Genomic DNA, 21,930 nt, shown 5'->3' on the forward strand with positions numbered 1-21,930 from the left:
TTGCCATTTTACATATTGCATTGTCATTTTGCATATTCTATTTCAAATTGAATATTGCTACACATTTGCTTCCATATTATATAGGCCTACGTGTACTTATTTAAAGCACAACACCTAAGTGCACATTCAATCATTTCAATTTCGTGTAGACCTTAAATAACATCTATAAAACACTGTAAAAAGCAAAAAATACGTTCCCTTTGATTTTATAACCGCATTATTTACATTTAGTGGTGCTTGTTTATCATTTGCAAGTTTCGGCGACTGCTATCTATAGTGTAAATGATATCATTATAATAATGCTAATGATCTGTCGACTGCCCTCATGACGTCACGAGGAGGGTGTGTGAGAGCGCGCGCGGGCTGCTGCCGCTGGCTTGTGAGTGTGTGAGCGTAGTTGAGTTCAGAGCGCGCGAGTGTGAACGTTATTTACAGCGCGAGACTAAAAGGATATGCTTTACATAAATACAGCAACGACGCGAGGCATCCAGCTTTAACCTGAACTTCAGGCGTCACATGCACAGACCTCCAGGTGGGTTTCTGCGTGGTACAACTGGCTGGTTTTATTTAAGTTATATTGTATATAGTTGTATTGTTTGTGCATTTGCAATTTGAATGTTGCAAATCAGCTTTTTAGTTTTTTTTAATCAAACGTAACTAAAAACTAAATTCCAAAGTTAATATTAAAAATAGAATGCATAGGATTTTTTCTTTGCGTTTAAAAAATAGTTTTGTAATTGTTGTGTGTAGCCTAATGGTTAAACTGATTTTCCGACGTATTACATTTAAATGCTAAAGTGAATTTAGGTACTTTAAATAGCCTAGGTAGTCATATTCATTTTAAAGAGGTGTAGCTGGCAAATGTTTTCATTTAATTGTGTGCATTTACAGTAGCCGGAGGGCAAACCCGTTTGGCTTGTCTGTGCTTGACAAACCATTAGAGCTCTTATACAGTAGAGTTTGTGTTTGTTTTCAACCTGTTTTGTGTCATGACAATAGCCTAGTGTAGATGTGCAATTAGGCTATTAGGTGTTCTCCCTCTGGGATTATTTATCTGAGTGTTGGGCAAACACAGCAACGTGTGCTGTCCATCAGGAAAGGAGTGAAATCCCATCAGATGCCTTCTGTCCATCCATGGGGACAAACACCATGGCGACTCTTCTCATAATGTCCCCCAATGCATGTTGTGCAGATCTCGGATTCTGATGAGAAGCGTTATGATACTGCAATATTCATGCACTCTAACAAATTAACAAAAAAAGCTATCATGATATGATGTTTGAGCATGTTAGAGTGGTCTTTGTGGACATACCATGGTAATACTCTGCTTTTATTTGAAGTACTTTGGAGTACCATATGACATTGTGTTATGAACCAACTTTCCCATTACTGTATAACCATTGTGTTTTTTGTAAGGGTCATTGACATTTACAAGGATAGCACTTTATTTTACAGTCCTGTTCCCCGTGTACATACTAAGTACTTATTGTAGTTGTTACAATAACTGGTTAATAACTAGGTAGTAACCCTGAACCTAAACCGAACCTTAACCAATGTAGTTACCTTATATTAACTAGTATTTGTAAGTACACGTATATTGTAAAATAAAGTGCATCTGCAATAAATAAATTCAAAATCTCAGCAGGTACTAAAACAGCTGTTAAACTAGCGGCATGCAAATGAAATAAAGCCTACATGATGTGAACATAACAAGGAAGTTACCGTATCAACTAGTTTATCAGATGAAGCCTCCATCTGATAAACTAGTTGATACGGTAACTTCCTTGGTGACTTGAAGGGATTATGCGTTATTGACGCATCTGATGATTTTAGTCAAATCTAGCTAATGGGGAGAAACTGAACTGGTTATCAAGTTTCTGACTTGATAAATAGGCCTATTGCTTGTCCAGATTTGTACATTTGCTTGTTAAGCATAAAAACTGCGATGCTCACCCTTGTGAAAAAGAAATGCGCTTAGTCGTACTGAATGTCCATATACTTAAAATCTTAAAAACTGTACTTGTAGATCATATAAATTAATGAAGTAAAAGGACACCTAAGCGTACTTATAGAGAATAAAAGAAAACAACATTGAAGTACATTTTAAATCATGTTTTAATAATCTTTTGTCATGCTTTCAAAAAGTGTGTTGACTAACATTCTAAAGCACATGTAAAGTATTTAGTTATAATTTTAACGGTAGTGTGTTCAGTACTATATTTAACTTGATAAGTTTCAATAGAAATCACATTAAAGTAGGCTATATTTTAGTTTACCATAAATGCTTGTCAGCACATTTTCCAGTACATTTTCACCATATTTCAAAGACAATAAAAGTAATTATGAAATTATAAATAAAGGTGTAGAATAAAGTGTCCAAAAAATAAATAAATTCAGTTTGATTTCTTGCATATTCTTTTATTGTTCCCGTGCTCTTCAAAAAGATCTTCCGTGCTCTTCAAACAAGGACTATATTCACACAATAGTTGCTGTTTGCTGCATCCCAGACTTCCCGGGAAAACTCTTCCCTGCGGTGTCTAGAGAGAATCTTTTATATTGCAGCCAGCTGTTGTTCACTTGAGCCTTCATTGAGACTAGGTGTGTGTGTGTGTGTGAGAGGGGAATCTCTATGTAATCACAACAGTTGTCCTGGAGGTTTCTACCCACCCCTAGTAAATATCCTGATCCCTAATGGGTAATTTAGACCTTCATCATTACCTCAGGGCTGAACATAAAATCCTGCAGGAAACACTCCTAGCGAGAAATGATCAACCTCCCCCGGTGTCATTTATAAGGCTAGTGAGGTATTGATCTTGGCAGCAGATGCTCTTTGTGTTGGAAGAAGGATCTGTAAAAGCTTTCACTTTAGTCCAGCATTACACCCGTGAGAAAAAAAAATATGGGAAACTTAATGTTCTGCAACCGTCACGTTGATTAAAATGATAAAGTGGCGGATTTAAATATGGGTAAACTGAAACCTCTTGGTCCAGTTTCAAAAGTCTGAAGAAGCTTCCTTTTGTAGACGTATTCCAGTTTGAACAGACAGTGCCAAAGTGTTTGCGTAATTTATTGTTATAATTGATTTTAAACCGCATTAAAGTGCAAAACTTTGGCATATGCCAATATTGGCATATAATGTCTAGTTTGTGTCCACCCTGATACATGATGTTATATGAAGTAAAGTAACTTCCAATCAATCTAAAGCATCATGGAACCGTTTTAAGTACGGCCAAGGACGAAAACTGTAAAGATAATGATAACTATAAAGTTTAATAATTATCCTAATTCGATGAGAATAGGTAAGTCCACACCACAAATATGACAGAGGAACAATACAATTGGAATCACTTTTTTCTGCTAATGAATGATAAAAACATTGATAGCAAATCAGAATCTATTCTCTTTAAAGATCTTGATTTATGAGGCAGACGACATGACGTTATCGTTATCGTCAGCTGGTGTTGAGGCTAATATAGTTTTTGTTATAGTTATCGTTCTTGGCGTAAACGGACCTTAAATCTATTAAATCTTTTCCAGTCTAAAGCTTGACTTATTTAATGTGTGGAAAATCCAGGAATGGAGTTTGAGATCATTATTCTGGAATATCTCTGCCGTTTCTCATCCAGTCCATCTCTCGACAGACACGGGAATGGCTGGGAAGCCATTCCGAGCCACGTACATCTGGACCAACATCATCAACAACCTTCAGACGCAGGTGGAGGTGAAGAGGAGACGCCACAACCTGAAAATCTACCACGACTGCTTTCTGGGGTCCGAGGCCGTGGACGTGGTCCTGGCTCACATCATTCAGAGCAAAGTCTGTGGCGATGCCGAAGTGCCCCGTTCCAAGGCGGTTCGCCTCTGCCAGGCCCTCATGGAGGCCAGGGTCTTTGAAGCGGTGGACACCAAAGTGTTCGGGAAGGAAAAGAGGCAAGCGAAGTTTGAGGACAGCAGCTGTAGTCTATACAGGTTTCTTAACCGGCCGACTCCCAGCACATCAAGCTCAGAGAACATTGACAGCATACAGAGGAACACTTACAGCCCACCCTACAAAAGGTAGGTGTCTCACAACACTGCTTTCCCAGGTCATATCACCTCTGCCCAGACAGCAACATGGTGTCGGCCCAGATCCGGCTCACATCTGGTACGCGTTGAATCCACGTGTACCAGATGTGGTCCGGATCTGGGCCGACACTATGTTGCTGTCTGGGTGTGTAACTACTTCTGCATATTGTCAGAAATGTCCCTGTGAAGAAACTTGCAGACTGAGAATTCTGTGTTTATTTAATCACCCTCATGTTATTCCAAACCTGTATGACTTTCTTTCTTCTGTGTAATATAAGATGGTCCTTTAAAGTCAGTTCTTAAATTCTACATTCTTAAAAATATCTTCTTTTTATGTCACACAGAAGAAAGAAAGTCGAACAGGTTTGGAATGATACGAGGGTGAGGACATTTTCACTTCGAAGTCACAGTCGAATTTGCCTTAAAAAATACATTTGAAGCAATATCTGAAAATAAGTGACAGATAACAAAATGTAATGAAAACAATAGGAAAGTGCATCATGTTTCCACTTACAGTAGATCACCTAACTAAGATAGAAGTGTTTTAGAACCTTGCAAAACTAGTTAATCATTTAGTTGTCATCAGTTTTGTTTCTTTTTCACAGGAAAACCTAGAGATCTTACAGAATGCTGTGTATTTCTCTGAATTGTTTTCTAGAAAGGTCTTTAAACTTTCCCATGAAATGTGATCATCACAGTGAATCATGGCCTACAGGGGCGTGTCTATGGGAGGCTGGTGGAGGCAGTGCCTCCCCTGAGAAATGATCTGTCCATCTGATGATAAATTAGAAAAGAAAAATGTTTGCTATTTTTTCGCTTATTCTGACCTAAGGTGATGTCTTGTGTTCTCCTTCAGATCAAGGTTCATAACTCTCTATAGAATCTGTTGGCGGCTCGTGTTAAAACGCTCACTGCTCACAACTTTGTTCTTTTCTCATTTAATGCTAGTGTGAATGCACTGATGACTGTATTGAACTACAGGCTACTGCTCTAGCTCTCCCATTGTCAACATATTATGTGGTATACATTTGTCTTGATGTTTCTATGTTTACCTGGCATGCATGGACTGCATTCTCTTTCTATTCATGGGTATCATCAGGTCCCTTTACACAGGTGTATAAAATCAAGCACCTAGATTATGAATGCAGACGGCATTGTGCTTGATTAAAACACCTGTGGAAAGGGACCTGATGAAAATCCATGAATAAGTACTACAATTGTTCACAAAAAGGGTAAAATAATAATAAAAATAAAATAAAATATAAAACTATATTTAAAAAAGTTATGTTGCCTCTGCTAATCATATCATAATTTCAATTCTTATAGTTTCACAAAAATAGCTTTTATTTCAACTCACTAATATGTTATGTTTCCTTTTATCTATAGGCCTACTGTTTACATTTACATTTATTCATTTAGCAGACACTTATCCAAAGCCACTTACAACAACAAGAGAATAACATTCAAATACTGTTCTCATACTGTTTAAATGAGCATATCAAACTTTTTTACCTGGGGCCGTATTCACAAAGGATCTAATAAGAGGCTACAAGTAGCTCCTAACTGGCGAATTTAAGAGAAACTCCTAAAAATAATGGGCGTGTCACTCATAATTTTAGATTCCTAATGTGTTTTACTAAATGTAATTCACAAAGCATTTTAGCCCTAAAAGTAGCAGAAACAAATTCATTTACCTCTTGTCTATACAAACGTGACTTCAGATTCGTTTAAAAAACTCTCTCGTCCTTCTCGGGAGCCTACTTGTGTCTTCTCACAAGCAAATAGGGGTGTAACGGTTCACAAAATTCACGGTTCGGTTCGATACGATACACTTGTGTCACGGTTCGGTTCGGTACGGTTCGGTACGTTTTTGATACAGCAATAATAAAGAAATGCCAGAGAAATTTCCTTGATTTAATTTTTTTTATTCATTTTTTTTAATTAAAACTAACATCATAAAGTATGATTTTTTTTTTTACTTTGAGCAATTCTGGAGCTATAATTGACTCTTCTTAGGGGCATATAAAACAAAACAGCTCTTTGGAAAAAAGTGAAATGTAATATTGTAGTAGTTATAAACAAAGGTTTATTTTAGTTAAGCAGTTGTATTCATAATGTCAAAATAAAACCGACGTAATGTTACTTGAAGGCATTATAGCCTACTAGTCCTGCCAAACTTCCATGGTTGCAGTTAGTGTTACTACAGTAAATCCATGGTGAATGTTGCTGATCTGTGGACACTGGATAGTTCATTCATGGCATGTTTCTTCCAGGTTTCCACGTCAGCGCTGTTTGATTCGTTAATAACGGAGAAATGTGAATGTTTCTCACTAGATTTCGCAGCGATGTTATTACTTCTGTGGCAAATTCAAATGCTTTCTTTACTGGATCTCTTATTAGCGCTGTGTAGTGACAGTGTCGCATGATCACGATCAGCTCGCGCTGCACTGGTCCAAACTGATAAACGGTCCTTCAACCACACAATAACGAGCAGTTTCGTTCCGCTTGCATTACGTTTGCCATTTGATGTTGGACAATGTTGTGGTCGCGCCGGCGTACTACATTATGAGCGCGCTTGCCACGTGCGACCCGCCTACATTTGAAATAACGAAATTTTGGTCGGCAGGAAAAATGGTCCAACGAACCGTTCGGTTCGAAAATGCGTACCGAAAACCGAACCGAAAGCCTCGTACCGAACGGTTCGATACGAATACGTGTATCGTTACACCCCTACAAGCAAACACCTGTCACTCATCATCAGGCAATCACCGTGATCTGATATACATGAATCTGTCAATAATAATAATATCATCATCAACTTTTATGTGATGGCCCTATAGTCTAATAGGGGTCCTGTGCCTATCTCTGGGTTTCTGGCTTAGAAAAAGATCTGCACTAAAACAGATTGTGTGTAGTATAGCTTCATTTTGCGCCGATTTGTCAATAGTTTTTGTTGCCCCCCCCCCCCAAACAAGCCAAATGCCCCCCCAAACATGACACCCTGGTAACCCCTCTGAAGTCTACAGCCCATATAGGCTGCGTCCGAAATCGCCTACTCTCTTGAGTACCGTATGTACTTATTTTGAAGAATCTCACTGGAAGTAGTAGTTCATCCGGGACCTTTCTGCCTACTCTTTATGAGCACTGTGAATCCAGACACGTCTTTTGTCACATACTGTTTTTCGCCTACTATATAGAAGGAAAGTATGCGATTTCAGATGCAGCCTTGGGCGATTCCCACAAGAATGCATGGAACTTGTTCAGTTTAGTTCTTCGTGAACTGTGAACAATTTCAGACTTATAATATTCACTTTATTTCCTGATGTTTTCTTCAGGAAAGAGGATACTGTGAATTCAAACAACTCTCCCGTCAAAACCGAAAAATCTCTGGAGGATGTTTTAGGAAATCTGAACATGAACACAACCAGCACACCACAGAAGATGAATCTGGGCTTATCACAAGAGTGTAGGTCTTCATTAACGTCATAAACACAATTTGAGCTCTGATATTTTTTGAAAGTTTGAGATATAATTTTACATTTTTGTGTGTAAACACCACAAATCACTATATTCATGCCAGTGATTTTTAACATTAAATTATTTATTGTTAAAGGAAGTTATTTTAGAAATGTATTGTATGTTTTATTAAAAGAACACGCCGACTTTTGGGGACTTTAGCTTATTCACCATGTCCCCCAGAGTTAGATAAGTCCATACATACCCTTCTCATCTCCGTGCGTGCCGTAACTCTGTCTGACGCACCCACCGCTAGCCTAGCTAAGCACAAAGACTGGAGGTAAACGGCTCCAGCTAGCATACTGCTCCCAATAAGTGACAAAATAACACCAACATTTTCCTATTTACATGTTGTGATTTGTATAGTCACAGAGTGTACAAATAACAAGGTCACATGAGACACAGCCATCTTCTAACCGTATACATACTGGGAACTATATTCTCAGAAGGCGAAGCACTGCTACTTGGGCGGAGTGATTTACATTTACATTTACATTTATTCATTTTTTTTTTATCCAAAGCGACTTACAATTGCTATACATGTCAGAGGTCGCACGCCTCTGGAGCAACTAGGGGTTAAGTGTCTTGCTCAGGGACACATGGTGTCTCACAGTGGATTCGAACCCGGGTCTCTCACACCAAAGGCATGTGTCTTATCCACTGCGCCATCACCACCCTACTCCAACTCTGACTCTGAGTGAACTCTCTGCTCCTCACCACGGGGCTTCTCAGGTGCTGAGAATATAGTTCCCAGTATGTATACAGTTAGAAGATTATTTTGGCGTTATTTTGTCACTTATTGGGAGCAGTATGCTAGCTGGAGCCGTTTACCTCCAGTCTTTGTGCTAAGCTAGGCTAGCGGTGGGTGCGTCAGACAGAGTTACGGCACGCACGGAGATGAAAAGGGTATGTATGGACTTATCTAACTCTGGGGGATACGGTGAATAAGCTAGTCCCAAAAAGTTGGCGTGTTCCTTTAAGTATTAAAGCTTACGTGTGTGGTGACTGTCTGTCAGTGATGGATGAGATATGGCGGCAGCAGACGGTTCTCCGGCTCCTGCAGCTGATCGAGCTGCCTCTTCTGGAGAGCCTGTTGGAGGGTCAGGAGAGCCCTCGTCCACCTCTCCACAGCATGGACAGCGACCCAGACCTGCTCTACACCAGCAGCTACCTGGACCGCGAGATCCTCAAGGCCTTCAGCGAGGCTCAGTATGAGGATTATTTCCATCTCTTTTTGTTTCTCTCCTTCTATCCTTTTTCCTCTGGGGTGTTTTAGTGTTGCGTTAAATGACAAAACAAAGAAGGAAACATGAGTTGTGTTTGCTACACCACAATGCAAAAGTGTTCAGTTTAAAGATAGTTTTTCTTTAAAAAATTATAATCCCAGACTATAACCTCAATGATGAATCAGACATGTTTTGTAGACTCAGAAGGAAATATAAAGTATTTAAAGGGGTCATCGGATGCCCATTTTACACAAGTTGGTATGATTCTTTAGGGTCTGCGTGTAAAGTTTGTAACATACTTTTGTTAAAATTCCTCAATGGTTGTGTAAAACAACACCATTTTTACCTCCTCAAAAACAGCTCTGTTCACAGCGACGCGTTTCGGTGCATGTATCTTTAAATGATTTAAATGAGTGTTTAGGCTTTTTGAGGATTAATAAAAAGGACTGAATGGATTTTTCTCATTGTATGGTGGGTGTGTCCACACAATGCAAATACACATTTATATGCAAACACCATATAAAAGTGAATTTTGCATCCGATAACCCCTTTAATCTATATAATACACTGAAACTTGTGGCGCTCTAGCGATTAAACTGTATGCAGCTTGCGGAAGAGCATTGTTTTGGTTGTGCTTCGGCTCTGCTCCTCTGGGCGGAAGAAATTTGGTTAAAAACACCGTTAAAGGACATGTTATCAGAGCGGAAGGACAAATAATAAAAGCTTTATTTTATCTAGTTTTGCGTTTGATTCGTGGTACATTTTCTCGTTGTTGTGACAAAAAACGTTCAGCTTCACGCTAACCACAGCCGGTGTCATGACAGATCGGGTCCTCCCTCGAAATCAGGTCTGATTAACGATGATACTAAATACAATATTACTTTAAAATATGTACAGCTTACTTTATAATGCATAATAAAACAAATTGAATGTAATTTCTTTCACTTAATTGCATTAAGTGAATGACAACATCATTACATTCTTTTTATAACTAAAATATTTGAACATTTAACACTTGTTTAACAAAAAATGTAAGGTAATTACATTAAAGATGATTGTGAATACAGGTAGGGTAGGTGCAAATCTGTGTAAAATTTTATTTGCTCATTTTTAATTTTTTATTGATTTTAAAGAATTACAACTACAGTTGACGAATGACGTATGTATGTTTCCCGACAGCTCAAAAAATGTAAATCATTATTGCAGGTTAATCAAAATGAATTTGGGTAAATAAGATGATTTTTCTTTTTGCACTCTCAATAGCATTTCGTTGTTTTTTTTATTTAAAAATTGTGTAGCTTTACATATTGTAGAAACCCCCCTTTTTCATCTAACACACTTTCTGATGAATGAAACCTCTTTATAATATGTAAGGGATAATGTATAGTGTATTCAAGATCCCTCCGCTTCGCGTCGGGATCCCGTTCAGCCTGTCGGGGTTGTTCTTCACTATAACAACCGGCTCACTATACATTATCCCGCTTATTACATGGCTACCTACAAAATAAATAAATAATTTGACACAAATTATTTATTTAAAAAGGAGTTTATTGATTTAAAAACGATTGTATTGCTTCCGCCAAAGAAAATAGTCCGTTCCGCGTCCATAGCAACGCGCTGTTTTTCATGGCAACGGTCTGTTATACTTCGCAGCGGTCTGTTATCAAGAAATAACAGACCGCATTCTACATTGGAATTCAGCCAAGCCATGTAATAATATATCTTATAGAACTATATACTTAATAATTCTATATCTTCTCATTTATTCTATCTTAGCCTTTTAAATTTTCTGTATGTTAGGCTGGCTGGCCTTTCAATTTGGATTTGTGTTCTACTGTATCTGATCTCTCCATCATTTTCTGTCCTTCTTCATCTCTCGATCAGAGCCGATAGCTGGTTGTCAGCAGCTGTGGACTGTCTGGAGTTCCTCCCGGATCAGCTGGTGGTGGATGTGAGCCGAGGGCTGGCCAAGTGTGCAGAGGAGACGTCCCAGTACAAGCAGCTCCTCTACGGGGTCCTTGTCCAGCACTACGGCCAGTCTGAATACCCACCGCTGCTCAGCAACCACGTCTTTGACATCCACTCCGGCGTCTCCGAGCTGCTTGGTGAGACATCAGTGCACTATATGTTAGCTTGACTTTTATATTAAGCGAAATTTGGCTTATTAGTGGCCCTTGTGAAAAAGAAGTACACTGTAGCATACTATTAAAAAGAGTACTTATTATGCAAATAATATACTTAAGTGTGAACTGAATGTAATGTTTTCAAACACTTAATTGCATGTTAATTGCAATGAAATCAAAATGTATTCCAATTTAAATTTATATTTAAGGTAGATAGTTCACCCAAAAATGAAAATTCTGTCAATATTTACTCATCTTCAGAACACAAATGAAGATCTTTTTGATGAAATCTGAGAGCTTTCTGTCCCTCCATTGACAGCTACACAACTGACACTTTGACGCTTCAAAAACTTCATAAAGAGATTGTAAAACTAATCCATATGAATTGGATTAGTCTACATTTTCTGAAGCGGTTTAGTCTACATTTTCTGAACAGACTCTATCGGTTTATATGATGAACAGATTGAATTTTGGCTTTTATTGCTTTTTTGACCCACTAAGCAGAACTGAAGTACATCTTTATATGTAATTTCATAATAACTATCATAATATCTTTGAAATATGGTTAAAGTGTACTCCCAAGCATTTACGGAATTTTACATTAAAATTCTATTTCAAGTTAATTTCTATTGAAACGTTTATGTCATGTATTATTTAAATATATGAATTTGCAATTTAGTACATTTAAAATATTTAAATGTAATACTGAATAACACTTGAAGGGGGTAAAACAGTAAAAAAACAGTAAAAAAAAAAAAATCATAACAAAGTATTATTTAAACATGATTTAAAATGTACTTTAAAGTAAAACTTTTAACCTTACATTACAAGTGCACTTTTTAAAAGTGCAATTAAAAATTTTTTTTTTTTTTTTTTTTAATGAAAGTGTACACTTTAAGTACCTTTCATTTTATTAATAATTTTTTAATATATATACTTTTAGGGTTTGAAGTAGCCTACAAGTACACATTCAGTACAATTGAGCACACTTCTCTTTGAACTGGCCACTGGAATGTTAGAATGTTGTTTAAAATCTGTTCCTCATCACTGTATTATTGCATCGGTCTGTGTGTGTGCAGTGAACGGGAAGCAGGAGCAGGCGCTGGAGTCTCTTCAGCTGTGTCTGAAACTGCAGGATTCACGCAGTAGAGAGGAGCTCCGCCGGTTACTGCGCTTCATGGCCCTCGCCGCCGGCCCTCAGGAGATCAAACTACACAAAGAGGTACCAGTAATCAGGAGAGCTCTAGTGAGGACGGAGAATTAAACAAATCATGACTCTGACTGTGTTAGTGGTGGGCGATATACCGGTAGACACGATTACCCGGTAGAAATCTGTCAACTTGTAGAAACTTTGGACTATCATCTCCAGGCGCGTCGTGAAGCCCCGGATGTTTTTTTTATAGCCCCGGATCTCAAAAAATTGAATTTATTGATAATTATTATTATTTTTTAATAATTTTGTATTTATTTAAAAAAAATTGACCGGGTCTTTTAATATATCCTTCGGAATCAATCATGTATTAAAGACGATTAAAATGTGTTCAAGCAGATCAAAGTTACTATGGTTACTCTCACACAGAGACGCACCACGTGAGCGATTTAGCTATCCAAGTTCATCTCCAGGATTTGCGCGCAACAGCAAACAATCTCACAGCAATTAAAAAAATAATAAAAAAATAACGCAGTCAGCACCGCCGCACAGTCTTCTGTCAGACCAGATGTTGTCAGGCTATTGAGAATGAGGACATGCGTCACGGTAGCTTGCTGTCACGTGACGAATTGAGCCCACCCACCATTTTGGGAGGATACGCTATCGGTTGCTAGGGGCAACAGTGTAAGAGCGATACAGAGACGGATACAAATTGTAACGGATATACGGATAGAAATTACGAGAAAATTAAGAAGGAATGGATAAGAATGTGGCAAAAGAAAAGGGTCCTTACAGGGAGAAACTTACTACCAATGTCAAACAGAGGTATTTAGATAAGCTGGCTGATATTAAAAACGTCGACTCATACGAGCTGCCTGCAGCTGAATGGAACAGAGACCTAGACTCTTTACCACTTTGCACTTATATGGAAATAGCTAATTACTTGGTTTTTGGCATCAGCTATAACGAAAAAACTGTAACAAATGGTTCCTACGGTTTCCACGACAATCGTGTGAGACACTGGAGTAGATTTTTTACACAGCAGTGTTTTCCAGGCATTCTAAAATAGTGCGACAACTCTACTACCAATACAAACAATGCACGGTGCTGCCGCGGGTATCCTCCCAAAATGGCGGAAAGGGGAGGAGACGCGGTCTCTGGGGGCGGGGCGCTGTGTCGTGACGACATCTCCTCATTCTCAATATGTCAGTAAAACTCAGAAAAACTAACTTACTGTCGTGTCAGCCGTTTGCTCGCGGCGCGCACTCTTCAATCACGCGCAAATGCGGCGCGCCCTGTATCACGCAAAATAAACTACTAGCATGTAACGTCGTGTTCTGTCGTCAATTAAGTATTGAAATAACCAAAAGGGAGATTAAAGCTGTCTGAGAGACTGTTTCTGAGCTCTGTCTAAGAGACGCGCAGACATAAAGCTGCCGTTCATAAAGCGCGTGAGAACTGAACTGAGTTATTTTTGCCGCGTAATTGAGCTTGAACGGTTAAATGCACATACTTGCGTGTCAAAGTGCCCGTCTTGGCAGGTATCCTCGTAAACACGGTAATTTATGTGTTAAATGAACGTTAAAAGTTGAGAAACAAAATGCATGTGTAACAGTATATTGGATCCGTGCTTTGATCTTGAAGTGACGGCAGCCTAATAACCCTGATGTTGTCCGTTCATTAAACAACTAAAGAGAGCAAATCTCTCACTGCTCATGACTGAATCACTTTTCTATTTCTTATTTCTAGTGCTTGAAGTTTTTCAGTTAGGACTATTTCATTTGTCTTTGTTCTATTGTAGGTTTTTTTTTTTTTTCTATTGCACTTGTAATTAGTTTCTTTGTTTTTATTTTATCACTGACTATTTACTTGTCTTTTGTAAGCCTGATCATTTTTTTCTTTACTTAGGCTTATATTCGTTTTTTGTAATACTGAAATTAGTGACAAGAATTAAAAAATGTCAATAGTTTAAAAAATAGTTTATGATGTATATCATAAAAACCTTATTTAAAGCAAAATAACTATATATTGAAATGTATCGTTATCGTGAAATAAAATGACTCGTATGATGATATAGATTTTGCTCATATCGCCCACCCTTAGGCTGTGTTTTTATGGCGATGTACCGTAACTCCATAATGTTATAAAACCGATAATAGAGGATATGAAGTATGCATGATGTACAGTATGGTGTATGATTATGGTTGATGAGCGCTCTGATTTATTTTCTGAACGAACATCATAGTTGCAGAATGTGTTTGGAGATGTGGAAAATTAAAAAATAAAAACACTGCAAAATGTGGAATAAATGGCCGTACTGTAATTGATGTGGATTGTCCAGCGTTCTTGCTGTTAAATTAGACCAGTGCACAGTGTGGCAGTGTTGACATCACACAAAAGTGTCATTGTTAAAAACATGGAAACTAAAGTGATTTGCAGTTGCGATGCTAGTGAAAAGACAATGAATTAAACAGTTGCTTTTCTATTTTTTTTACACCTACATGAATTCAGTTCCTACATCCTGACCAGCCTGTTTGTTTGTTTTGTTCTGTAGATAGAGAACAGAATGGCAGTAAAGAGAGCGTTCTCCAATGCCATTGTGTATGGAACTAAACTAGCCAAGGGGAAGGTTGATCTTCTGGTTCTTTTCATGATGGACAACCACCACGACCTCTTCAAGGTGAGTCGACAGCTCAGACTGACCTCTAAAACCCAAATACAAACTATTTGCACTGTGTGTGAGAATGGCTAACTAAATACAACCAGTCATACACAGTATAATAAACACTAGTTTGGTGTTAGTAAGAAATTCTTTGAAAGATTTCTCTTTCAAATAAGCGCTGTTCTTGTGAACTCTCTATTGATTGAAGGGAAAAATGTATCAGGGTTTACCCATAAATATTTAGCAGCACAACTGTTTTCAACATTGATGATAATAAGAAATGTTTCTTGAGCAGCAAATCATCATATGAGACTGGAGTAATGAAGCTGAAAATCCAGCTTTGCATCCTAAATTACATTTTAAAATATATTAAAATAAATTTTTAAATTGTAATAATATTTCACAATATTATTGATTTTACTGTATTACTGTATTTTTTATCAAATAAATGCGACCTTGGTGAGCAGAAGAGACTCCTTTCAATAACACTAAACAATCTTACAGACCCCAATCTTTTGAATGAGTTTATATATACCATATACAGTGGCTTGCGAAAGTATTCAGACCCCTTTATTTATTTATTTTACATTTTGTTGTGTTGCTGCCTTATGTTAAACTACTTTAAATTACTTTTTTCCCACATCAATCTTCACTCCATACACCATAATGACAAAGCAAAAAAAAAAAAAAAATAATAATAATAATAATAATTACATTGCACAAGTATTGATACCCTTTTCTGGGACACTTGGAATTTCATTTCCGTGTCCAATTTCGCTTGTAGATATTGGAGTTAACCTGTGCAAATTCAATTGAATTGGTATGATTTGGAAAGGCTCACACTCATTAAAAGGTCTAACAACTGAAAATGCATATCAGAGCAAAAACCAAGCCATGAGGAGAACTGCATGTAGAGCTCAGAGACAGGGTTGTGTCAAGACACTGATCTGGGGAAGACTACAACAACAAAAACAAAGCTGCATTGAAGGTTCACAGAAACATGTAGTTTCAAAAATCCATAATGGAAGAAGTCTGGAACAACCAGGACTCTTTCAGTCCAAACTGAGCAATCAGTGGAGAAGTGCTTTGGTTTGAGTGCTGACCAAGAAGATGATGGTCACTCTAGTTGAGCTCTATGATCATATATGGAGATGGGAGAAATTTACAGAAGGACAAATATCACTGCAACACTCCACTTATCTGGGCTTTATAGCAGAGTGGCCAGACTCAAGCCTCTCCTCAGTGAAGACATGAAAAAACCCAGACTCTCTCAGACTGTGAGAAACAATCTTCTGTGGCCTGATGAACCTCAGTTTCATGTCTGGAGGAAACCACTGCTCATCTCCTGCACGATACCATCCCAACAGTAAAGAGTGGTGGAGCGGCGGCAGGGACTGTCTGAGTAGAAGGAAAGATCAATGCAGCAAAATATACAGATAGCCTTAAAGGGGTCATATAATGCCATTTTTGTACAAGCTAATATGATTCTTTAGGGTCTAAATTAAAAGTTTGTAATATACTTTAATTAAAAATTCTCATTAGTATTGTAAGAAAACACCAATTTCACCTGGTCAAAAACAGCTCTGTTTTCAGCACGCCGTTTCAGTGCATGTGTCTTTAAATGATAATGAGCTTTGCTCACCCCGCCCCACTGTTCTGTGCGTACACCGTTTCTAACACAATAACCACGTGTTGTTCATTATAAACGTGGGATTATGAATTATATTGAGAACGTCGTACATAGAAAACATGCCGTAATGTACCCTGAGTGTAAACCTTAGATGCATTCATTGTGAAGCCTGCAGCAAGGTTTGCAAATTTCGCAAAGATTATTATAAATACTAATATAAAGGTTAATAAAACATTACACTCACATTTTCTGGAGGTTCAGCAGGAACATGTTGGTACAGATCCGTTTTTTCTCGTTTGTAAAGCTGTCTGGTGTGAAATGATTCGCACAAACATGAAAGCATGGACGATCGTGGGGAATCCCCGTGAGGGAATCCCCGCGTCTATCCTTTGGGCATATCGCTTCAAAAACAAAACTCTTCAACGGCTCGGATTTAGGAACATCCAAATGACTGCTGTGTTCCTTATTTCATCTAAGAACAGAACACCACAATCGCTTAGACGCCATTCTGCTCCAGCATATCCACAATGGCGGACTACTATGACGACAGCTGTCACATTTCGCTGAGGGCGGGTCTTGTGTTGAAACACGGCTGTCAATCACAATCGCGGGAGGGGCGTTGGATATTATGACGTCACAATATCGAACGGCTTGATTTCAGAGAGGGTCAAACATATAAGGAGATTAAAACAAAACCACTGGATGGATTTTTATCATGATAGGATGGTTGTGTACAGGCACTGCCAACAGACATTTCAGTGCAATCAACTTGTAAAAGTGCATGTACCATTATATGACCCCTTTAATGAAATCCTAGTCCAGAGTATTCAGACCTTCGGACTGGGCAGAAGGTTCACCTTCCAACAGGACAATGACCCTGAGCACACAGCTAAGACAATATAAGAGTAGCTGTGAATGTCCTTGAGTGGCCCAGCCAGAGCCCAATCCAACATCGCTGAGAGAAACCTGAAAATGTCTGTCCATTGACGTTCCCCATCCAACCTGACAGATCTTGAGAGGATCTGAGGAGAAGAATGGCAGAAACAGCAACATAAAATGTGAAAAAAATGAAGGGGTTTGAATTCTTTTGCAAGGCACTGTAAATATAACATCATTGTGTTTCTGTGCCTGACGTAAACTGACAGCATGGACCCTCAAAATATTTGTACTAATAATCTGATTGTCTTTTTGCCCTAGATTCCCGTCACATTGCACAACCTTGTAAGTGATAAATTTGCCAGTATCATCAAAGGGACAGATCCTGATCTCATTACAGGTAAAACTAGAAAAATATGTTGAAAAATGTATTTACGTTAAGTTTTTCATGTTGAAAATATATTTACCTGCTAATCAAGGTAATACCTTTAATCAGAAATCGTAGTAGATGTTTGCCAGCTGAATTTGCAAGTAAAACACTGCCAATGCATGATCCATTATTTGCTAAGAGAATACATTTCAAATCTCCCCTCTTGTAGGAACAACATACTGTCGCCGTCTCTATGGAAAAGATTACACGGAAACAGTTCAGAAAACCACCAGAGACGAGCTTTGGACATTACTAAAAACAATTCACGAGAACACCAAATTTTCTTTGAAAGAGAAGCGCCGTCTTCTCGGACAGTTCTACCGAGGCCATCCTGAAATATTCGTGCAATATTTTGGCAACAGAATATCAAATGTTTGTATTTAATAGGATCTTTAATTGATATTCCAAATAGTGTATAATATGTAAAGAGTTGTAAATATGTATATATTATAGAAAAAACTGAATACTACTTCTCTTATGTATTGTCTGTATTGATGAGAGAATGACATTTGTTGGACAATTAACACATTTTCCTTATCTTCATCAAAATTATGACATAATATTATCACTTATTATCCTAAAACTACCTCCTGTTGTCAGATCACAACTTAAACTTCCTATAAATCAGATAAATATGTTTATAAAAGAAAAATAGTCTACAGAATGGAAGTGAACAGAGTCTAGATAGACTTTATCCTGATGGTCCTCTTTCTGCATTTCACCGGCTCCGAGTTCATTGTTCGGCTAGCATCAACCATCACAAGCTGATAATGGTTAAACATCAGACTAATGATGGTGGATTATAAGAGACAAAACCCAAAAACAACAGATCTGCATGTGTTCAGAATATGAAGGCAGGAAATAGGTGGGTCGGTAATTACAGACAGATGTTGAAGTGTGTGTTGTGAGGGGAACATCCATGTGCATGTTGTCAGCTTCTGTCTTGAGATTGTATTAGACATTTCAAGGCACGATAATAATAGCCTTTGAGGTTGAGTCTGTTTAAAGCATATGTGAACTTATTTATAGTGAGAAAAATAAAAAAGTTTCAATCATTTTTGAGGAATCCAGTGTCACACTGTACCAACAAATCAGATATATGTACCTGTAATGGCAATGAACATGAGATTTGTGCTGATTGGAGGTACATTTACATGAAAATGATGTACTAAAACCGGAAACATTTTTCCTTTGCATTTTTCGCATACAGATGACCATATTGTCAAAATGATCCTCGTTCACACGGATCCGCAAAAACGACTTAAAAACGCGGTATTCTGCTGCCAGGCCAGTAGATGGCGATGTCACTTTGTAAAGAAACACTACGCGTATATAGACTGAACATGGATACGCATACGCACGACACCGCCGTTTTCACAAATTCACGATTTTGTAGTTTACATGGAGACGATAACGGTATCGTTTTCAAAAGTTTGCGTTTTCAGGCCCCCAAAACACTGCTGTCGTGTAAATGAACAAAACTCGTGAAAAAAAAAAAACTGTTTTAGTTTAAAATAGTAGTGTAAAGACTCTTGTTTGGCTAATGTCACATTTAACACTGAAAAAAGCTGAATTTAAAGAAGAAAAAAAAAAACGGTGGAAAAAATAAACTTCAGAAAGCATTTATTAATATATTATTAATAGTCATAAGCAGTGTTGGGGAAAGTTACTGTTAAAGGTAATGCTTTACAATATTGCATTACTTTCCCTTTTTTGGAAAGTAATGCCAAATGTTACTTTTGCGCTACTTTTTCTCACCTGGTCTGGGCTTGCTTGTTCTTTTAATAATAAAAAAAATATATATATATTTGGCAAATGTAAAAGCCCTTTCACACCAAAAGTGAAATTAATAAGCCTCAGGCTGAAGCAAATGCCATTTCACGCCTGTACAGAAGAGGGCGCAGCTCAAACTAACCTTTCAGCTCTGCTGCCATTCTGGATTGCAGAAGAACAGCTGGAGAAAGAAGTTAAACACTCATCAGAAATAAAAACAAAAAATATTAAATACAAATGTGATGTTTATCTAAAGTAATTTTGGCTTATTTGTATGGTTGAATTGGGTAATCAAATGTAAGCAGCAAAGACTTTGGTTAATAAAGTAAGATAAAATACATAAAGTATATATGTATTATATAACATATTTAATTATTGCAGGTTTGCGAAATATTCTGAGACTGCATTTTATTGTTTTTATTCATTTTGAAAAATGGTGAATCTGTTTTTGTACGGAGCCCCTAAAGTGACATGGTGGTGAGTTTTTGAGTTCTTTGTGAGCAAACGCAAAGTTTCTCGGGAGCAAAAGCATTGAATTTCTTTTTTCTTCCAAACTCATATTTTTTTTAAAGGGGTGGTTGATTATGATTTCACTTTTTTAACTTTAGTATAGTGTGTAATGCTGCTGTTTGAGCATAAACAACATCTTCAAAGTCACAACGCTCAAAGTTTAAAGCAAAGGGAGATATTTGCTTTTAAAGAAATCGCTTTTTAAGGACTACAACAAACGGCTGGTTGGGACTACACCACATTCCTCCCAGGTTAGTGACTTCACCAACCTTAAAATTTACATAAACCCCGCCCCCTGAACACGATTTATAGATTATCAAGACAGAATATGCTAATCAATGACTAGAAGTTAACTACACATAAGCTACATAAAAATTCATCAAATAACCATTCAGAAATGTCCTGTTGCTTCTACATGTTGTCACTTCTTCTTGATTCTCTCCATCATTGTCTGAATCCGGTTTGAACATAAAAGGCTAATGGCCCTATTTTAATGATCTGAAACGCAAGTATCAAACGCGAAACGCAAGTAACTTTGTGGGCGGATCTCGCTGTTGCTATTATACCGGCGGGATAAGTGACTCTTGCACCCGACGCAAATCTAAAATGGGTTGGTCTGAAGTAGCTTCATTACTCATAGGTGTGGTTTGGGTGTAACGTGAAATAAACCAATCAGAGCGTCATCTCACATTCCCTTTAAGAGCAGGCGCGCTTGTTCCATGGCGGATTGCTATTATAACGGCGGATTTGCCGATCACGCCAGGAGCGGTTCACAGCCGAGGAGACCGACGTTCTCGTCAGAGCCGTAAAACACAGAGAAGTGACATTGTATGGGGATGGAGAAACCCACCCAAATTAGCTTCGGTTAAACAGGCGTATAATAATTTTGGTAAATGTGTAAGCTAGATTTATGCCTATTTATTCACATCTTCATGGACACCACAATGATTTCCCTCATGTGGAATATTTACCTTGTAATTATGTATGGTTTGCAAAAATGTGAACTGCTGCTTCTGTGTTGATGAGAGAAGCAAAGTGTATGCGCGTTGTGCACATGCTACATTATGGCCAAGTATGCGCCCTTAAAATAGCATCTGAATAACACGCCACTGACTTTAGACTAGGTTTTTCCTGGTCTGTGGCGGAATTGTTTTCTGAAACTGCAAAACAGCAACAGGGAACGTTTGCGCCGGAACACGCCTCCTCTTTTCGCTGAACCGCCCCCAGGAGCGCAAGTTCATTCCCTAATTTACCGACGTGCGTCTGTGGAGGGAAAAGTCCGCTGTGCGTCAGGTGCAAAATAGGAATGATGCATGCGTCGGTGTACAAAGTCAATTGCGCTGGGTGCAAGATAGGGCCCTAAAAGTTTTTTAAATTTTCAGTGCATGTCTGTGTGAGGTAAAAGGACTCCAGCTCTTGAAGCTCCGCCCCCTGTGCCGGGAGCAGCAGCTCATTTGCATTTAAAGGAACAGACACAAAACGGTGCGTTTTTGCTCACCCTCAAAAACTGACAATTTGAACATGCTATATAAAAATATCTATGGGGTATTTTGAGCTAAACTTCACATACACACTCTGGGGACATCAAAGACTTATTTTACATCTTGTGAAAATGGCATTATACCACCCCTTTAATCACCATGTCCTTTAGGGGCTCCGTAGTTTTTGTGCAAGTGAGATGAGTAAATTCCTGTTCACATTTAATCTAGAGCTACGATAAGCATCATGTTCACACACAGCGCACACAACGCCTCTGCACTTACGGTTTCTCTCAACATGAGGTCAGGAGAGCTGCCAGTCAATAAATCGGAAAACAAAGTAACTTGCGTTACTTACTTGAAAAAGTAACTCAGATATTTTGTTATAAATTTGAAAGTAATGTGTTACGTTACTCGTTTCTTGAAAAAGGTAATCCATTACCCCTAACACGGGTCATAAGTTCTTGGTGTTGTTGATGCATTCTAAGAGG

The 21,930-nt window shown here is 38.1% G+C and overlaps 1 protein-coding gene across 1 annotated transcript; it reads left to right on the forward strand.

Moving 5' to 3' along the window:
• The first annotated feature begins 396 nt into the window (after positions 1 to 396).
• depdc7a (DEP domain containing 7, paralog a) lies at positions 397 to 18,734 on the forward strand. Its single transcript, XM_081372606.1, has 9 exons — positions 397 to 532; positions 3,642 to 4,056; positions 7,401 to 7,531; positions 8,598 to 8,790; positions 10,692 to 10,912; positions 12,010 to 12,152; positions 14,635 to 14,760; positions 17,570 to 17,648; positions 17,848 to 18,734. The coding sequence occupies exons 1-9, from the start codon at positions 517 to 519 to the stop codon at positions 18,060 to 18,062; spliced, it is 1,539 nt and encodes a 512-aa protein (XP_081228732.1). The 5' UTR covers positions 397 to 516; the 3' UTR covers positions 18,063 to 18,734.
• The last annotated feature ends 3,196 nt before the right edge of the window (positions 18,735 to 21,930 follow it).

Source organism: Scardinius erythrophthalmus (genome assembly GCF_964197995.2).
Source record: "Scardinius erythrophthalmus genome assembly, chromosome: 8".
Lineage (NCBI taxonomy): Eukaryota > Metazoa > Chordata > Actinopteri > Cypriniformes > Leuciscidae > Scardinius > Scardinius erythrophthalmus.

Coding starts and splice junctions, on each gene's coding strand:
- depdc7a (XM_081372606.1), top strand. Junction 10,913..12,009: donor CGGCGTCTCCGAGCTGCTTG/GTGAGACATCAG, acceptor GTGTGTGTGCAG/TGAACGGGAAGCAGGAGCAG. Junction 12,153..14,634: donor AGATCAAACTACACAAAGAG/GTACCAGTAATC, acceptor TTTGTTCTGTAG/ATAGAGAACAGAATGGCAGT.